Source organism: Oncorhynchus mykiss, chromosome 30 (genome assembly GCF_057628025.1).
Source record: "Oncorhynchus mykiss isolate SJ-2025 chromosome 30, ASM5762802v1, whole genome shotgun sequence".
NCBI classification, from domain to species: domain Eukaryota; kingdom Metazoa; phylum Chordata; class Actinopteri; order Salmoniformes; family Salmonidae; genus Oncorhynchus; species Oncorhynchus mykiss.
Genome location: NC_143051.1, coordinates 11454551 through 11475302, shown reverse-complemented (window position 1 = coordinate 11475302; position 20752 = coordinate 11454551). Strand labels below are relative to the sequence as shown.

Here is a 20752-nt window from a genome sequence, read left to right as displayed (position 1 = left end):
CCATGTTTACAACATAGGTTTAGCTTACAGGTGAATGAACGAGACCCAGGTCATACCATGTTCACAACATAGGTTTAGCCTACAGGTGAATGAACGAGACCCAGGTCATACCATGTTCACAACATAGGTTTAGCCTACAGGTGAATGAATGAGACCCAGGTCATACCATGTTCACAACATAGGTTTAGCTTACAGGTGAATGAGACCCAGGTCATACCATGTTCACAACATAGGTTAAGCTTACAGGTGAATGAACGAGACCCAGGTCATACCATGTTCACAACATAGGTTTAGCCTACAGGTGAATGAATGAGAGCCAGGTCATACCATGTTCACAACATAGGTTTAGCCTACAGGTGAATGAATGAGACCCAGGTCATACCATGTTTACAACATAGGTTTAGCTTACAGGTGAATAAACGAGACCCAGGTCATACCATGTTTACAACATAGGTTTAGCTTACAGGTGAATGAACGAGACCCAGGTCATACCATGTTTTCAACATAGGTTTAGCTTACAGGTGAATGAATGAGAGCCAGGTCACAGGTGAGCCAGGTCACGTTCACAACATAGGTTTAGCCTACAGGTGAATGAATGAGAGCCAGGTCATACCATGTTCACAACATAGGTTTAGCCTACAGGTGAATGAATGAGACCCAGGTCATACCATGTTTACAACACAGGTTTAGCTTACAGGTGAATGAATGATACAACACTTAAATTATTGTCGCCCTTCTTCGCTGCCGACCGAACCTCTCTTATTCATTGAGTGTTGGATAAATTGTTTAGCTTTAAAGTGGAGAACATTTAGCTTAAAAAACAATTGAATCAGAGCTCCATCTACATAAACGTGCGAATAGAAGACCAAAAAGAGAAAAGGGTTGAGTAAAAGAAAGGATAGTCCTATGCAGTAAAATCGAGGTGAGGAGGAAGCTGGGTTGTGAACAGAGTGGGTACTGTATAATAGTGTGTTTATATAGCTGGTGCTGGACTGTGTGTGTGTGTGTGTGTACTTCTTTGACCTTTAACCCTTGTTATATTGCCCTTCAAATAAGAGTATTAGGCAACGTCCCGATTCTCCACACTTCTCCCGAAATGCGCACTTGCATACTCCTCGGCATGGATTTAAAAGCATAGTACAGTAACGTCACTTTCAACCAGGTGGCTGGTCTCATCAAGAGGAAGTGGGTGGAGTTAGACAAGTCAACAAAACCAATCAGCTAGCTGCACCAGTGGGTTGGCCTCTGCCACCTGTCAATCACACAGTTAAACCTATCACAGAGCTTCTGAATACTTTAGTCCAGAGAGAGAGAGAAAGATTGCTGTGCCTGCCCAGTTGGAGAGAGAGAGAGATGTAGAGAGAGAGAGATTAATGTAGAGAGAGAGAGAGAGAGATGTAGAGGGAGAGAGAGAGACGTAGAGGGAGAGAGAAAGAGAGAGAGGGATATGTGGAGGGAGAGAGAGAGAGAGAGAGGGAGAGAGAGAGATGTAGAGGGAGAGAGAGAGAGATGTAGAGAGAGAGAGAGATGTAGAGAGAGAGAGAGAGAGAGAGGGATATGTGGAGAGAGAGAGAGGGATATGTGGAGAGAGAGAGAGGGAGATGTGGAGGGAGAGAGAGAGAGAGGGAGATGTGGAGGGAGAGAGAGAGAGAGGGAGATGTGGAGAGAGAGAGAGAGAGAGAGAGGGAGATGTGGAGAGAGAGAGAGAGAGAGAGAGAGGGAGATGTGGAGAGAGAGAGAGAGAGAGAGAGGGAGATGTGGAGAGAGAGAGAGAGAGAGAGAGGGAGATGTGGAGAGAGAGAGAGAGAGAGAGAGGGAGATGTGGAGAGAGAGAGAGAGAGAGAGAGGGAGATGTGGAGAGAGAGAGAGAGAGATGTGGAGAGAGAGAGAGAGAGAGGGAGATGTGGAGAGAGAGAGAGAGAGAGAGAGAGAGAGAGATGTGGAGAGAGAGAGAGAGAGATGTGGAGAGAGAGAGAGAGAGAGGGAGATGTGGAGAGAGAGAGAGAGAGAGAGAGAGAGAGAGAGAGAGAGAGAGAGAGAGGGAGATGTGGAGAGAGAGAGAGAGAGATGTGGAGAGAGAGAGAGAGAGAGGGAGATGTGGAGAGAGAGAGAGAGAGAGAGAGAGAGAGAGAGAGAGAGAGAGAGAGAGAGAGAGAGAGAGATATTGGAGATATATATATTCCCTCAGCCTTTTCCCACCTCTAGGTGTAACAGCCCAGGGCCTAGTGGGCAGGTCTAGGCTGGCCCGGCCACAGCATGGTGTTACTACCACTACTTTACCATCATTTCTCCCATCAACCTGGAAGGTCAACACAGGACAGAGTAGCGTGAGAGAGAGAGATGTTAACCCCACCTCAACACAAGATCGTCCACTGAGACTGCCTTTACAAGTGCTCATTCACCTCACTCAATTTTGGTATTGAGCAGACCCTCCATCTTGGGGCTTTGGTAAAGTATAGCGCCCATAAACAAAACATTAATTAAAATTCCTGATGGAAGATGGGGTGTGGAGGAGGGTGTCCCCGCTTTACGGCTGGACTAGCCGTCGGCTGCTTGGTTGTTTCAGCCCAAAGCGGGTCGGAGAGCTGTAACATTGGAGTTTCAAAACACCAAGAAGAATAGATATCGAGAAACAACAACATTAAAGAAAATGGCATATAAAAAAACCCACCAACAAAACAAACCTTTTGGTTGCAAGTAGATATCATGTGACCAAAACCCTCATTGTAAATAACTATATTTAAATGTGAGCTGCTGGCTTTCTGTTGATCGACAATCCCTGAAAGAAAATGTCCCTTAATAGCTTCAGTAAACTGGAGAGATAGACAGACAGAGGGACAGGGACAGAGACAGACAGAGACAGACAGATAGACATATCTGATAGATAGGATAGATGGAGGGATAGATAGATAGATAGATATACATTACATTTAAGATAGAAAACTGTGTTGTCCTGTGTTGCTGTGTGTTGAATTGTTTACGGCGTTGTGGTGTGGGGCTTGTTGCTGCTGGCAATGTTAGTCTGTTCAGCACCCTGGGGATTTAAATACTGGGTATTTATATTTGTTTTGGAATTGATCCATTTTCCCCCACCAGGGGGTGCTATCGACCCCTCCCGAGTCCAGACACGAGATCCATTCCCTGGGGTGACAACGGAGGAGAGAGGGAGTAGAGATCCAGACTGTACAGGATAGAACAGAGAGAAAGGGACTGAGGAAAGAAGGATCTTTCCCCGCCTCTCTTTTGATTCTCCCAAAGATAAAACAAAATGGCCAGTCTTCTCTGAAAAAAAATAAGAATTTTATGGACAAAGGAAGCCTGTTTTCTGGTCCCTTCTAACCTGACGAATGTTCCTGTTTTTCAAAACATAGAAAGAAGAGAGACAACAAACTCAACATATAAAAAGCAGAGTTATTTTGATGTCGTCGTCATCTTTAGAGCTGGAGCTGCGTGTTGGTTGTTGCTTCCGAGGTTGGAAGTGGGAGGGAGCTAGAGTTAACTTGGGATTTACTCAGGACAGCTGTAGGCTCCATCCGGTTGGTTCTGATAGACAGTCGGGTTAGGGAGGGGTCGGGTTGGAATGGAGTAGACCGATCATTGGTTTTGGAGTGACGTTAACACATAACACATTAGGAAGGGAACAGAAAGAAACACCCCTGATTTCCATGGCGAAGGGCCTGCAGCCTCAGCGGTTGGTCGGTTGGTTACTTGGTTGGTTCAGTCAGTAAATCAGTCAGTAAATCAGTCAGTAAATCTCTGGCAGGCTTTCTTCCATCGGCAGGCAGTGCACCACATGTCCCTGTTCTCCATCCCGTACACTTTGCGACACTTCTTACCCTCGCCACGGGACTTACGGCTGGAGAGGGGCGAGATGAGGATATGGTCAAATACGGTTGTTATCTTTGCCTTGGTTTATAATGATAGACAAAACAACATCTAAAAGGGTTGATTTAGTTTAAGTGAAGAAAACATAAACAATGGTAATCTGCTAGTTTGTTTCATTCCTAAACAGGACATGGTTGCTCTCTCTAAATGTGGATACAACATAGGATTTCCTGTGACTTCAGGATGCCCAAAGTTCAGAGGTCATCAGTGAAAGGTCAGTCAGTAGAGGTCATCAGTACCTGAGTGAGCCAGTGGCTCTGGGAGGGGAGGAGAGGACTGCTATGGTCTGGGGCCGCTGCTCTACAAAGCTCTGAGTCCGACTGTGAGTGGGAGAGACCTGGAGAAAGACAAACACAACAAGAGCTATCAGAACACAAAGATAGACAGAGAACTTTCATTTAGATACGGACACAAAAAAACAACTGGTATGCTTGAGAGGCTGTATTGTTGTGTGTGTGTGTGATGTGTGTAGGGGTACGAGTTAGGTAGTTGAGATAACTGAGGTAATATGTACAATCCCAGTGAAAAGTTTGGACACACCTAATAATTCAAGTTTTTTTCTTAATTGGTACTATTTTCTACATTGTAGCTTCATGAGGTAGTCACCTGGAATGCATTTCAATTAACAGGTGTGCCATGTTAACAGTTAATTTCTGGAAAAGTGGTGCGTGCATATGTATTCACCTCCTTTGCTGTGAAGCCCCTAAAAAGATCTGGTGCAACCAATTACCTTTATAAGTCACATAATTAGTTAAATAAAGTCCATCTGTGTGCAAGTGTCACATGATCTGTCACATGATCTAAATATATATACACCTGTCCTGAAAGGCCCCAGAGTCTGCAACACCACTAAGTAATGTGCACCACCAAGCAAGCGGCACCATGAAGACCAAGGAGCTCTCCAAACACGTCAGGGACAAAGTTGTGGAGAAGTACAGATCAGGTTTGGGTTATAAAAAAATATCAGAAACTTTGAACATCCCACGGAGCACCATTAAATCCATTATTAAAAAATGTAAAGAATATGGCACCACCACAAACCTGCCAGAAGAGGGCCGCTCACCAAAACTCATGGACCAGGTAAGGAGGGCATTACCAGGAAGGCAACAAAGAGACCAAAGATAACCCTGAAGGAGCTGCAAAGCTCCGTAGCGGATATTGGACTATCTGTCCATAGGAACACTTTAAGCCGTACACTCCACAGAGCTGGGCTTTATGGAAGAGTGTCCAGAAATAAGGCATTGCTTAAAAAAAATAAATAAGCAAACACGTTTGGTGTTCGCCAAAAAGGCATGTGGGAGACTCCCCAAACATATGGAAGAAGGTACTCTGGTCAGATGAGACTAAAATAGAGTTTTTTGGCAATCAAGGAAAACACCACGTCTGGCGCAAACCCAACACCTCTCATCACTCCGAGAACACCATCCCCACAGTGAAGCATGGTGGTGGCAGCATCATGTTGTGGGGATGTTTTTCATCAGCAAGGACTGTGAAAATGGTCAGAATTGAAGGAATGATGGATGGCGCTAAATGCAGGGAAATTATTGAGGGGAAACCTGTTTCAGTCTTTCAGAGATCTGAGACTGGGATGGAGGGTCACCTTCCAGCAGGACAATGACTCTAAGCATACTGCTAAAGCAACACTCGAGTGGTTTAAGGAGAAACATTTAAATGTCTTGGAATGGCCTAGTCAAAGCCCCCACCTCAATCCAATTGAGAATCTGTGGTGTGACTTAAAGATTGCTGTACACCAGCGGAACCTGTCCAACTTGAAGGAGCTGGAGCAGTTTTTCCTTGAAGAATGGGCAACAATCCCAGTGGCTAGATATGCCAAGCTTGTAGAGACATACCCCAGGAGACTTGCAGCTGAAATTTCTGCAAAAAGTGGATCTACAAAGTATTGACTTTGGTGGGAGGGGGGGGGGGGGTGAATAGTTATGCACGCTCAAGTTTTCTATTTTTAAAAAAAAATAATATTATTTCTTGTTTGTTTCACAATAAAAAATATTTAGCATCGTCACGCCCTGGTCGAAGTATTTTGTGTTTTATTTATTATTTTGGTCAGGCCAGGGTGTGACATGGATTTATTTATGTGGTGTGTTTTGTCTTGGGGTTTTAGTAGGTATTGGGATTGTGGCTTAGTGGGGTTCTCTAGCAAAGTCTATGGCTGTCTGGAGTGGTTCTCAATCAGAGGCAGGTGATTATCGTTGTCTCTGATTGGGAACCATATTTAGGCAGCCATATTCTTTGAGTGTTTCGTGGGTGATTGTTCCTGTCTCTGTTGTCACCAGAGAGGCTGTATAGGTTTTCACGTTACGTTTTTGTATTGTTCGTTTTTCTTCGTCATTAAAGATGTATCGAATCAACCACGCTGCATTTTGGTCCGACTCTCCTTCACCCGAAGAAAACCGTAACAAGCATCTTCAAAGTGGTAGGCATATTGTGTAAATCAAATGATACAGACTCCCCAAAAATCAATTTTAATTCCAGGTTGTAAGGCAACAAAATAGGAAAAATGCCAAGGAGAGTGAATACTTTCACAAGCCACTGTATCATTTGTTTTTCAACAGGACAATGACCCAACACACCTCCAGGCTGGGTAAGGGCTATTTGACCAAGAAGGAGAGTGATGGTGCTGCATCAGATGACCTGGCCTCCACAATCACCTGACCTCAACCCAATTGAGATGGTTGGGGATGAGTTGGACCGCAGAGTGAAGGAATTTGGGAACTCCTTCAAGACTGTTGGAAAATAATTCCAGGTGAAGCTGGTTGAGAAAATGCCAAGTGTGCAAAGCTGTTATCAAGGCAAAGGGTGGCTACTTTGAAGAATCTAATAAAAATCTAAAAAAATAGATTTTGATTTGTTTAACACTTTTTGGTTTACTACATGATTCCATTTGTGTTATTTCATAGTTTTGATGTCTTCACTATTATTCTACAATGTAGAAAATAGTACAAATAAAGAAAAGTAGGTAGGAGTAAAGTGACTAGGCAATCAGGATAGACAAACAGAGTAGCATCAGCGTATGTGAAGAGTGTGTGTCGCATCAATATGCGTGTGTGTGGGTAGAGTCCAGTGAGTGTGCATAGAACCAGTTCAAGATAGTCAGTGGGGGTCAATGTAAATAGTCCAGGTGGCCATTTGATTAGCTGTTCAGCAGTCTTATGGCTTTGGGGTAGGAGCCTTTTGGACCTCGACTTGGTGCTCCGGGACCGCCTAACACTCAGTAGCATAAAGAACAGTCTAAGACTTGGGTGACTTGGGAGTTTTTTTAGGACCTTCCTCTGACACCGCCTGGTATGGAAGTCCTGGATAGCAGGGAACTTGGCCCCAGTGATGTACTGGGCCATCTGCACCACCCTCTGTAGCGCCTTATGGTCAGATGCCAAGCAGTTGCCATACCAAGTGGTGACGCAGCCTGTCAAGATGCTCTCGATGGTGCAGCTGTAGATCTTTTTGAGGATCTGAGGGCCCATGCCAACTCTTTTCAGTCTCCCGATGTGGAAGAGGCATGATCTTTATGACTGTTGGTGAGTTTGGACCATGATAGAGGGCTCCCGATTGACGCAGCGGTCTAAGGCACTGCAACTCAGTGCAAGAGGCGTCACTACAGTCCCTGGTTCGAATCCAGGCTGAATCACATCCAGCCGTGATTGGGAGTCCCATAGAGCGTCGCACAATTGGCCCAGCATCGCCCGGGGTAGGCCCTCATTGTAAATAAGAATTTGTTCTTAACTGACTAAAGGTTACATTATTTATTAAAATAAAAATAGATACTTAGTGAAGTAGTCAACGAGAAAGCTCTCAGCCGGCTCCACTATAGCCCTGTCGATGTTAATGGGGGCATGCTCAGCCCTCCGTTTCCTGTAGTCAACGATCAGCTCCTTTGTCTTGCTCAAAGGGACTTGAGGGAGAGGTTGTTGTCCTAGCACCACACTGCCAGGTCTCTGACCTCCTCCCAAAAGTCTCATCGTCTGTGATCAGTCCTACCACCGTTGGGTCGTCTGCAAACTTAATGATGGTGCTGGGAGTCGTCTGTGGCCATCCAGTCGTGGGTGAACAGAAAGTATAGGAGGGGACTCCGCACGCACCCCTGGGGGGCCCGTGTTGAGGGTCAGCATGGTGGTTGTGTTGTTGCCTACCCTTACCACCAGGGGGCGGACCGTCAGGATGTCCAGGACCCAGTTGCAGGGGGAGGTGTTTAGTCCCAGGGTCCTTAGCTTAATGATAAGGTGGGAGGGCACTATGGTGTTGGACGTTGAGTAGTCAATGAACAGCATTCTCACATAGGTACTCCTTTTGACCAGGTGGGAAAGGGCAGTGTGGAGTGAAATAGAGATTGCGTCATCTGTGGATCTGTTGGGGCGTTTATACTCACAGCGGTGCCAGTGAAGGTGACAGGAGGTGACTGCCAGGAGATGCTGAAATTGGAGCTGCTGCTGGGGGTGAAGGAGGTGGAGGCAGCAGAGCCTGACCCAGTGGAGGGGATGGTAACTGGAGATGTGGCCTGGAAAGGGACAGCAACAAGTCATGAGGCAGTCACACCTTTAAAGACCAGTGTATAGCCACACACACGCACGCACGCACACACACACAAACACACAATAAATAAATAAATTAACCAATAAGTCAGTCAATCAATGAATTAACAAACAAATCAAATCAACCAAACAATAAGTGTCAATCAAGCACTTAATCAATGAAAATGTATCTGTACAGTCTCTTTAGCAAATACTTGAAGCATTTTGCTTGAAACCCAAATATGGAAGCACTTTGACACTTCCTGCTTAAAACCCAAATACTGGAAGCACTTTGACACTTCCTGCTTAAAACCCAAATATGTAAGCACTTTGACACTTCCTGCTTAAAACCCAAATACTGGAAGCACTTTGACACTTCCTGCTTAAAACCCAAATATGGAAGCACTTTGACACTTCCTGCTTAAAACCCAAATATGGAAGCACTTTGACACTTCCTGCTTAAAACCCAAATACTGGAAGCACTTTGACACTTCCTACTTAAAACCCAAATATGGAAGCACTTTGACACTTCCTGCTTAAAACCCAAATACTGGAAGCACTTTGCTACTTAAGCTATCAGTAGGCGTGGCCAGTAGTTTAGTGGGTATCTCTCTGACCTGGTAGGCGTGGTCAGTGTGGATGAGGTAGAGGGCGCTGGGGGCGGAGCGACTGAGGGGCGTGGTGTTAGAGTGGGCGTGGCTGTGGTTCTCCTTGTTCCCACTGGACCCGTTGCTGCCCTCTGCGGGAGGTCGTCTGTGGCGGTCATTGGAGGGAGGGACGGGGGACAGCACAGAGGGGGAGACAGGGGACAGGCTGCTCAGACCGTCAGCCACTGAGTCTGTGTTGAGTTTGATCTCTGAGTAGTAGAAATCCTCCTCTCCATCACTGCAGTCAGAGTCACAGTTACGCCTGGAAGAGAGGGAGGGGTTAAAAAAAGGGTTTAATATCAGTGTGGAGTTGTATTGGATGAGCCCTTCTCTTGTCATTACAGAGAAATTAGGATTGGGCCAGATCTATGTGATACCATTGTTCTGTTCCGTCCTCATTCATCCCTGGCCTGTCACGCTGAGCCAATATGAGGAAATGTTACCGTGGTGATAATCCCACCGGATTTAATCTGCTGTTGTTCTTTGACAATCTCAGTGAAAGGCCATCGAGAGGAGAGGCCTCTGTTATCTCTCGCTGGGGGGGGGTCAAAAGTTGGATGGGTGTGTGTGTGTGTGTGTGTGTGTGTGTGTTACCCCAGGTGAACGGTCCGGATGTGTCTCTGTATCCCAGCAGCCGAGCTCAGAACCTTCCCACAGTTCTTCCACAGACACTTGAACATCACCTTCATGGAGTTCTGGACATTACACACAGGAGAGAGAGAGAACAACGTTGGACACCAGACAAGTCATCCTTTTCTCACATCAAATATGCCACGAGCACACACCTCTGCTCTGTACAATTTCTCACACAAATATGTCCTCTGTAATTACAGCATGGCCCTCGGGGGCCAATTGCTTCCGAGCAGCAACTTTCAGATAGTAAAAATAATAAAAAATAACATTTAGCAGACGCTTTTATCCAAATCGACTTAGACAGTTATTTGTGTATACATTTTTACGTATGGGTGGTCCTGGGAATCCAACCCACTACAAAGGAACACATGACCAGATGGGGTGAAAGCCTTCTGAGGACAGACGTGTCTTAAATCTCGGATCACTCGTCACAGGTCGTTCCGTTTCAAGTTTTGTCACGTGCACAAGTACAGTGAAATGGCTTTCTTGAAAGCGCCTTCCCAACAATGCAGTAATCAATATAAGTAGTACTTTTAAAAAGTGAAGTACAACAAAAACACACAAGAACATCTTTATGATGGAGGTCATGTGGTCATTTATGATGGGGGTCATGTGGTCCCTCATCAGTCATTTATGATGGGGGTCATGTGGTCCTTCATCAGTCATTTATGATGGGGGTCATGTGGTCCTTTATGATGGGGGTCATGTGGTCCCTCGTCAGTCATTTATGATGGGGGTCATGTGGTCCCTCGTTAGTCATTTATGACGGGGATCATGTGGTCCCTCGTCAGTCATTTATGATGGGGTCATGTGGTCCCTCGTCAGTCATTTATGATGGGGGTCATGTGGTCCCTCGTTAGTCATTTATGACGGGGGTCATGTGGTCCCTCGTCAGTCATTTATGATGGGGGTCATGTGGTCCTTTATGATGGGGGTCATGTGGTCCTTTATGATGGGGGTCATGTGGTCCTTTATGACGGGGGTCATGTGGTCCCTCGTTAGTCCTTTATGATGGGGGTCATGTGGTCCCTTGTCAGTCATTTATGATGGGGTCATGTGGTCCCTCGTTAGTCCTTTATGATGGGGGTCATGTGGTCCTTTATGATGGGGGTCATGTGGCCCCTCATCAATAATTTATGATGGGGGTCATGTGGCCCCTCGTCAGTCCTTTATGATGGGGGTCATGTGGTCCCTCGTTAGTCCTTTATGATGGGGGTCATGTGGTCCCTCGTTAGTCATTTATGACGGGGGTCATGTGGTCCCTCGTCAGTCATTTATGATGGGGGTCATGTGGTCCTTTATGATGGGGGTCATGTGGTCCTTTATGATGGGGGTCATGTGGTCCTTTATGACGGGGGTCATGTGGTCCCTCGTTAGTCCTTTATGATGGGGGTCATGTGGTCCTTTATGATGGGGGTCATGTGGTCCCTCGTTAGTCCTTTATGATGGGGGTCATGTGGTCCTTTATGATGGGGGTCATGTGGTCCTTTATGACGGGGGTCATGTGGTCCCTCGTCAGTCCTTTATGACGGGGGTCATGTGGTCCCTCGTTAGTCCTTTATGATGGGGGTCATGTGGTCCTTTATGACGGGGGTCATGTGGTCCTTTATGATGGGGGTCATGTGGTCCTTTATGACGGGGGTCATGTGGTCCCTCGTTAGTCCTTTATGATGGGGGTCATGTGGTCCCTTGTCAGTCATTTATGATGGGGTCATGTGGTCCCTCGTTAGTCCTTTATGATGGGGGTCATGTGGTCCTTTATGATGGGGGTCATGTGGCCCCTCATCAATAATTTATGATGGGGGTCATGTGGCCCCTCGTCAGTCCTTTATGATGGGGGTCATGTGGTCCCTCGTTAGTCCTTTATGATGGGGGTCATGTGGTCCCTCGTTAGTCCTTTATGATGGGGGTCATGTGGCCCCTCGTCAGTCCTTTATGATGGGGGTCATGTGGTCCCTCGTTAGTCCTTTATGATGGGGGTCATGTGGTCCCTCGTCAGTCATTTATGATGGAGGTCATGTGGTCCTTTATGATGGGGGTCATGTGGTCCTTTATGATGGGGGTCATGTGGTCCTTTATGACGGGGGTCATGTGGTCCTTTATGATGGGGGTCATGTGGCCCCTCGTCAGTCCTTTATGACGGGGGTCATGTGGTCCCTCGTTAGTCCTTTATGATGGGGGTCATGTGGCCCCTCGTCAGTCCTTTATGACGGGGGTCATGTGGTCCCTCGTTAGTCCTTTATGATGGGGGTCATGTGGTCCCTCGTTAGTCATTTATGATGGAGGTCATCTATTTGCCCATTGTTCAGGGTAGTCCTTTAAATTTACATTTTTAGTCGTTTACCAAACGGTCTTATCCAGAGTGACTTACAGGAGCAAGTAGGGTTAAGTGCCTTGCTCAAGGGCATATCGACAGATTGTTCACCTAGTCAGCTTAGGGATTCGAACCAGCAACCTTCCGGTTCCTGGCCCAACGCTCTGAACTGCTAGGCTACCTGTCACTCTACTTATAACAGATTATGTTTTGGTCCTCGGGTAACAAAGCCCTGTGAAGTCCCCCATGCCAGCAGCACACAGTTCATTAAAAGAGTGGAGAACGAACAGCATTGTCTTTTGGCTCAGAGTAGGAAGAGAAGAGCAGCACTAGGTTCTGGTTGGCCTGGGAACCAAGAAGAGAAGAGCAGCACAAGGCTCTGGTTGGCCTGGAAACCAGGAAGAGAAGAGCAGCACTAGGCTCTGGTTGGCCTGGGAACCAGGAAGAGAAGAGCAGCACAAGGCTCTGGTTGGCCTGGGAACCAGGAAGAGAAGAGCAGCACAAGGCTCTGGTTGGCCTGGGAACCAGGAAGAGAAGAGGAGCACAAGGCTCTGGTTGGCCTGGGAACCAGGAAGAGAAGAGCAGCACTAGGCTCTGGTTGGCCTGGGAACCAGGAAGAGAAGAGCAGCACAAGGCTCTGGTTGGCCTGGGAACCAGGAAGAGAAGAGCAGCACTAGGCTCTGGTTGGCCTGGGAACCAGGAAGAGAAGAGCAGCACTAGGCTCTGGTTGGCCTGGGAACCAGGAAGAGAAGAGCAGCACTAGGCTCTGGTTGGCCTGAGAACCACGAACACTGGCAACATTTTCAGAAACCAATGTGTCAGAGACTCTGACTTATTACCAACACTAGATTCGAAAAGTGGAACTTAAAAATATATCAAACAATATTTTAGCAGCGTTTACACAGGCAGCACAATTATGATATTTTTTCTCTCCCTCTCTACCATTTTCTCTCTCTCTTTGTCTGTCTCCATCTCTCTGTATATCCCCCTTCAACCCACAATTAAGAGATATCCCTAGAGATATCCCCAGAGATATCCCCAGAGATATCCTCACAGACCAGAGATATCCCCAGAGATATCCTCACAGACCAGAGATATCCTCAGAGACCAGAGATATCCTCAGAGACCAGAGATATCCTCACAGACCAGAGATATCCTCAGAGACCAGAGATATCCTCAGAGACCAGAGATATCCTCAGAGATATCCTCAGAGACCAGAGATATCCACAGAGACCAGAGATATCCTCAGAGACCAGAGATATCCCCAGAGATATTCTCAGAGACCAGAGATATCCCCAGAGATATTCTCAGAGACCAGAGATATCCTCAGAGACCAGAGATATCCTCAGAGACCAGAGATATCCTCAGAGACCAGAGATATCCTCAGAGACCAGAGATATCCTCAGAGACCAGAGATATTCTCAGAGACCAGAGATATTCTCAGAGACCAGAGATATTCTCAGAGACCAGAGATATCCCCAGAGATATCCTCAGAGACCAGAGATATCCTCAGAGACCAGAGATATTCTCAGAGACCAGAGATATCCCCAGAGATATCCTCAGAGACCAGAGATATCCTCAGAGACCAGAGATATCCTCAGAGACCAGAGATATCCTCAGAGACCAGAGGTATCCTTAGAGACCAGAGATATCCTCAGAGACCAGAGATATCCTCAGAGACCAGAGATATCCTCAGAGACCAGAGATATCCTTAGAGACCAGAGATATCCCCAGAGATATCCTCAGAGACCAGAGATATCCTCAGAGACCAGAGATATCCTCAGAGACCAGAGATATCCTCAGAGACCAGAGATATCCTCAGAGACCAGAGATATCCTTAGAGACCAGAGATATCCTCAGAGACCAGAGATATCCTCAGAGACCAGAGATATCCTTAGAGACCAGAGATATCCTATTGATCTGATGGGAGAAAAGCCCTGCAGCATAATCTTCATGTTTTCCAGTGAAGATTTTAAAATCATTTATTTCAATTATACCAGGTGACCTTATGTGTGGCTGTAAAGTAATTAAGCAGGATACGTGAACTGGAAATGCATCTGGGGTGTGTGTGTGTGTGGGGAGGAGGGGGACTGACAGATACACAACAGACCAGAGCCCTTGCTTCGCCATCCAATCATTCTGCTCCCCTGATAAGAATGAGGGACAAAATGAATAAATAAATGAGCGTTCGGTTAATCTGATTGGCCGCGACATGTTGTGTCCGCCCAACTTGTTTTCATGCTCGTCTTGTTTATAAGCATGGTGTTTGTGCCATGTTGTGGTCCAGAGACAGCATCAGGCATCGCCACGTGTGAAGATCGGTCACTTTCACACTTTCACGCTGTGTCCCAAATTCTACCTCAGTCAGCATCACTTGGAGTTCAGGAAAGAGAAGGTATTACAGTAGCTAGCTAGCAACATGTCCAAAACAAGTGCAGGACCTGCCTTTTGGGACATCCCTACTTGTCTTGCCAGATCATTGATACAGTGCCTTGCGAAAGTATTCGGCCCCCTTGAACTTTGCGACCTTTTGCCACATTTCAGGCTTCAAACATAAAGATATAAAACTGTATTTTTTTGTGAAGAATCAACAACAAGTGGGACACAATCATGAAGTGGAACGACATTTATTGGATATTTCAAACTTTTTTAACAAATCAAAAACTGAAAAATTGGGCGTGCAAAATTATTCAGCCCCCTTAAGTTAATACTTTGTAGCGCCACCTTTTGCTGCGATTACAGCTGTAAGTCGCTTGGGGTATGTCTCTATCAGTTTTGCACATCGAGAGACTGACATTTTTTCCCATTCCTCCTTGCAAAACAGCTCGAGCTCAGTGAGGTTGGATGGAGAGCATTTGTGAACAGCAGTTTTCAGTTCTTTCCACAGATTCTCGATTGGATTCAGGTCTGGACTTTGACTTGGCCATTCTAACACCTGGATATGTTTATTTTTGAACCATTCCATTGTAGATTTTGCTTTATGTTTTGGATCATTGTCTTGTTGGAAGACAAATCTCCGTCCCAGTCTCAGGTCTTTTGCAGACTCCATCAGGTTTTCTTCCAGAATGGTCCTGTATTTGGCTCCATCCATCTTCCCATCAATTTTAACCATCTTCCCTGTCCCTGCTGAAGAAAAGCAGGCCCAAACCATGATGCTGCCACCACCATGTTTGACAGTGGGGATGGTATGTTCAGGGTGATGAGCTGTGTTGCTTTTACGCCAAACATAACGTCTTGCATTGTTGCCAAAAAGTTCAATTTTGGTTTCATCTGACCAGAGCACCTTCTTCCACATGTTTGGTGTGTCTCCCAGGTGGCTTGTGGCAAACTTTAAACAACACTTTTTATGGATATCTTTAAGAAATGGCTTTCTTCTTGCCACTCTTCCATAAAGGCCAGATTTGTGCAATATACGACTGATTGTTGTCCTATGGACAGAGTCTCCCACCTCAGCTGTAGATCTCTGCAGTTCATCCAGAGTGATCATGGGCCTCTTGGCTGCATCTCTGATCAGTCTTCTCCTTGTATGAGCTGAAAGTTTAGAGGGACGGCCAGGTCTTGGTAGATTTGCAGTGGTCTGATACTCCTTCCATTTCAATATTATCGCTTGCACAGTGCTCCTTGGGATGTTTAAAGCTTGGGAAATCTTTTTGTATCCAAATCCGGCTTTAAACTTCTTCACAACAGTATCTCGGACCTGCCTGGTGTGTTCCTTGTTCTTCATGATGCTCTCTGCGCTTTTAACGGACCTCTGAGACTATCACAGTGCAGGTGCATTTATACGGAGACTTGATTTCACACAGGTGGATTGTATTCATCATCATTAGTCATTTAGGTCAACATTGGATCATTCAGAGATCCTCACTGAACTTATGGAGAGAGTTTGCTGCACTGAAAGTAAAGGGGCTGAATAATTTTGCACGCCCAATTTCTCAGTTTTTGATTTGTTAAAAAAGTTTGAAATATCCAATAAATGTCGTTCCACTTCATGATTGTGTCCCACTTGTTGTTGATTCTTCACAAAAAAAATACAGATTTATATCTTTATGTTTGAAGCCTGAAATGTGGCAAAAGGTTGCAAAGTTCAAGGGGGCCGAATACTTTCGCAAGGCAGGTGCAGTACAACTACTTCTTAAATCACTCTACTACCATTTCAAAAGAAACACCCCCAGTCAGTGTACAGGGCAGCAGGTAGCCTGGTGGTTAGGAGTGGTGGTTAGGAGTGGTGGTTAGGAGTGGTGGTTAGGAGTGGTGGTTAGGAGTGGTGGTTAGGAGTGGTGGTTAGGAGTGTTGGTTAGGAGTGGTGGTTAGGAGTGGTGGTTAGGAGTGGTGGTTAGGAGTGGTGGTTAGGAGTGGTGGTTAGGAGTGGTGGTTAGGAGTGGTGGTTAGGAGTGGTGGTTAGGAGTGGTGGTTAGGAGTGGTGGTTAGGAGTGGTGGTTAGGAGTGGTGGTTAGGAGTGTTGGTTAGGAGTGGTGGTTAGGAGTGTTGGTTAGGAGTGGTGGTTAGGAGTGGTGGTTAGGAGTGGTGGTTAGGAGTGTTGGTTAGGAGTGGTGGTTAGGAGTGTTGGTTAGGAGTGGTGGTTAGGAGTGGTGGTTAGGAGTGGTGGTTAGGAGTGGTGGTTAGGAGTGGTGGTTAGGAGTGTTGGTTAGGAGTGGTGGTTAGGAGTGTTGGTTAGGAGTGGTGGTTAGGAGTGTTGGTTAGGAGTGGTGGTTAGGAGTGTTGGTTAGGAGTGGTGGTTAGGAGTGTTGGTTAGGAGTGGTGGTTAGGAGTGGTGGTTAGGAGTGGTGGTTAGGAGTGTTGGTTAGGAGTGTTGGTTAGGAGTGGTGGTTAGGAGTGGTGGTTAGGAGTGGTGGTTAGGAGTGGTGGTTAGGAGTGGTGGTTAGGAGTGGTGGTTAGGAGTGTTGGTTAGGAGTGGTGGTTAGGAGTGGTGGTTAGGAGTGGTGGTTAGGAGTGGTGGTTAGGAGTGGTGGTTAGGAGTGGTGGTTAGGAGTGTTGGTTAGGAGTGTTGGACCAGTAACCGAAAAGTCGCTGGATTGAATCTCGAGCCGACAAGGTAAATCTGTCGTTCTTCCCTTGAGCAAGACAAGTAACCCTAATTAGTCCAGGGTCGCAGCCAATAATGGCTGATCCCTTGGCCGCGACTCCACCCTGAGGGTGTCACACAAGGAGTGGGATATGCAAAAAACACATGTACATTTCACACCACACACCTGTACAGATTACCCACTTGTATATACAGTGACACAGGACTATATAATCTGTATATTGTTATAGTCAGTCAGAATTGATCTGATCTAGTCTTTGTTCCATGAGGTCCTCAAAGAACCACAGCAATATGCTGTAAAACATTATGTGGTTATCCTATAGTTATCCTGTGGTTATTATATGGTTATCCTGTGGTTATTATGGTTATCCTGTGGTTATTATATGGTTATCCTGTGGTTATTATGGTTATCCTGTGGTTATTATATGGTTATCCTGTGGTTATTATATGGTTATCCTGTGGTTATTATATGGTTATCCTGTGGTTATTACATGGTTATCCTGTGGTTATTATATGGTTATCCTGTGGTTATTATATGGTTATCCTGTGGTTATTATATGGTTATCCTGTGGTTATTATATGGCTATCCTGTGGTTATCCTATAGCTATCCTGTGGTTATTATATGGTTATACTATGGTTATTCTTTGGTTATCCAGTGTATCCACTTGTGTGTCTGGAATTGTATTTTTAGATGGTTCAATTAAATCAGTCTACCCACCTTGCGCTTGCGTGGGATTGGCTCGTCAAAGAGCAGGCTGCTGCCGTCCTGTTCGTCGATGGCGTCGTCGGGGGGCGGGCCGTTGATGCTGGGCATACGGAAAGGCTTGAAGCTGTCTGCGGAGAGCGGCGGGGAGGGGGTGGACGGGTTGGACTGGTCACTAGGGCCGCTCCAGCTCCAATAGCCACTGCTGCTGTAACTGGAGGGGGTGAAGCCCCCACCTCTGTCCTTCCACGAACCATTCAGACACTCTGGAGGGGTGAGAGAGACGAGGCCAGAAAAACTATTCAAACTTCATTTTTATTTACTGCAGAGTTCCTCTGTCCAGTGTCTGTGTTCATTTTCCCACCAGTCTTGAGATATGGCTTTTTTCTTTGCATCTCTGCCTAGAAGGCCAGCATCCCGGAGTCGCCTCTTCACTGTTGACGTTGAGACTGGTGTTTTGAAGGTACTATTAAATGAAGCTGCCAGTTGAGGACTTGTGAGGACGTCTGTTTCTCAAACTAGACACTCTAATGTACTTGTCCTCTTGCTCAGTTGTGCACCGGGTCCTCCCACTCCTCTTTCTATTCTGGTTAGGGCCAGTTTGTGCTGTTCTGTGAAGGGAGTAGTACACAGCGTTGTACGAGATCTTCAGTTTCTTAGCAATTTCTCGCATGGAATAACCTTAATTTCTCAAAACAAGAATAAACTGAAGAGTTTCAGAAGAAAGTTATTTGTTTCTGGCCATTTTGAGCATGTAATTGAACCCACAAATGCTTATGCTCCAGATACTCAACTAGTCTAAAGGAGGCCAGTTTTATGGCTTCTTTAATCAACACAACAGTTTTCAGCTGTGCTAACATAATTGCAAAAGGTTTTTCTAATGATCAATTAGCTTTCTAAAATGATACACTTGGATTAGCTAACTCAACGTGCCTTTGCCAGGAGTGATGTTTGCTGATAATTGGCCTCTGTACGCCTATGTAGATATACCATAAAAAATCAGCCATTTCCAGCTACAATAATTATTAACAACATTAACAATGTCTACACTGTACTTCGGATCAATTTTATGTTAATTTAATGGACAAAAAAAATGCTTCTCTTTCAAAAACAAGGACAGTTGAAGTGGGAAGTTTACATACACCTTTACCAAATATATTTAAACTCAGTTATTCACAATTCCTGACATTGAATCCTAGTAACAATTCCCTTTCTTAGGGCAGGTAAGATCACCACTTTACTTTAAGAATGTGAAATGTCAGAATAGTAGAGATAATTATTTATTTCAGCTTTAATTTCTTTCATCACATTCCAAGTTTACATACACTCAATTAGTATTTGGTAGCATTGCCTTTAAATTGTTTAACTTGGGTCAAACGTTTCAGGTAGCCTTCAACAACCGTCCCACAAAAAGTTTTGGCCCATTCCTCCTGACAGAGCTGGTGTAACTGATTCAGGTTTGTAGGCCTCCTCGCGCTTTTTCAGTTCTGCCCACAAATGTTCTATAGGATTGAGGTCAGGGCTTTATGATGGCCACTCCAATACCTTGACTTTGTTGTCCTTAAGCCATAACTTTGGAGGTATGCTTGGGGTCATTGTCCATTTGGAAGACCCATTTGCAACCAAGCTTTAACTTCCTGACTGATGTCTTGAGATGTTGCTTTAATATATCCACATAATTTTGCTTCCTCATGATGCCATCTATTTTGTGAAGTGCACCAGTCCCTCCTGCAGCAAAGCACCCTCACCACATGATGCTGCCACCCCCGTGCTTCACGGTTGGGATGGTGTTCTTCGAGCTTGCAAGCCTCCCCCATTTTCCTCCAAACATAACGATGGTCATTATGGCCAAACAGTTCTATTTTTGTTTCATCAGACCAGAGGACATTTCTCCAAAAAGTAAGATCTTTGTCCCCATGTGCAGTTACAAACCATAGTCTGGCTTTTTTATGGCGGTTTGGGAGCAGTGGCTTCTTCCTTGCTGAGCAGCCTTTTAGGTTATGTCGATATAGGACTCGTTTTACTGTGGATATAGATACTTTTGTACCCGTTTCCTCCAGCATCTTCACAAGGTCCTTTGCTGTTGTTCTGGGATTGATTTGCACTTTTCGCACCAAAGTACGTTCATTTCTAGGAGACAGAAAGCGTCTCCTTCCTGAGTGGTATGACGGCTGCATGGTCCCATGGTGTTTATAGTTGCGTATTATTGTTTGTACAGATGAACGTGGTACCTTCAGGCATTTGGAAATTGCTCCCAAGGATAAACCAGACTTGTGGAGGTCTACAATTTATTTTCTGAGGTCTTGGCTGATTTCGCTTGATTTTCCCATGATGTCAAGCAAAGAGGCACTGAGTTTGAAGGTAGGCCTTGAAATACATCCACAGGTACACCTCCAATTGACTCAAATGATGTCAATTAGCCTATCAGAAGCTTCTAAAGCCATGAAATTATTTTCTGGAATTTTCCAAGTTGTTTAAAGGCACAGTCAACTTAGTGTATGTAAACTTCTGACACACTGGAATTGTGATACAGTGAATTATAAGTGAAATAATCTGTCTGTAAACAATTGTTGGAAAAATGACTTGTGTCATGCACAAAGTAGGTGTCCTAACCGACTTGCCAAAATTATAGTTTGTTAAAACAAGAAATTTGTGGAGTGGTTGAAAAACGAGTTTTAAATGACTCCAACCTAAGTGTATGTAAACTTCCGACTTCAACTGTAAGTGACCCCAAATTGTTGAACAGTAGTGTATCCATGGCAACGCGTGTAGAATTAGAATTCGCATTAAAACAGCTACATTTATTCTCCGCGGGCTCTAAAACCACTACCGTCAGTAATAACCCCACATTTATAACCCTACCTGGGACCATCATATGCATCAGAAACAAATGCATCTAACAGCACCGACTCAAACACATAGTGATTCACAGCTGCAACGTCTGCAGTTGTTTTGAGTGGTAAAACAAACCACACCCAATTTACAGTTGATTCACTCCGGGG

The 20752-nt window shown here is 45.4% G+C and overlaps 1 protein-coding gene and 1 long non-coding RNA gene across 2 annotated transcripts in view; one reads left to right on the top strand and one right to left on the bottom strand.

The window, feature by feature from the left end:
* Positions 1-446: 446 nt before the first annotated feature.
* LOC149970201 (uncharacterized) lies at positions 447-706 on the top strand. Its single transcript, XR_016493498.1, has 2 exons — positions 447-540; positions 607-706. It is a non-coding gene; the product is annotated as an uncharacterized LOC149970201 (long non-coding RNA).
* A 1839-nt stretch (positions 707-2545) lies between these two features.
* LOC110487927 (zinc finger protein 704) overlaps positions 2546-20752 on the bottom strand; it is a 78090-nt gene continuing 59883 nt past the window's right edge. Inside the window, exons 4-9 of the mRNA XM_021559844.3 lie at positions 17766-18016; positions 9650-9750; positions 9026-9317; positions 8267-8395; positions 4125-4222; positions 2546-3856 (exon numbers count right to left, since the gene is read on the bottom strand). Of these exons, the coding sequence (XP_021415519.2) occupies positions 3742-3856; positions 4125-4222; positions 8267-8395; positions 9026-9317; positions 9650-9750; positions 17766-18016 (986 nt within the window). The 3' untranslated portion in view covers positions 2546-3741. The remainder of the gene's footprint in view (positions 3857-4124; positions 4223-8266; positions 8396-9025; positions 9318-9649; positions 9751-17765; positions 18017-20752) is intronic.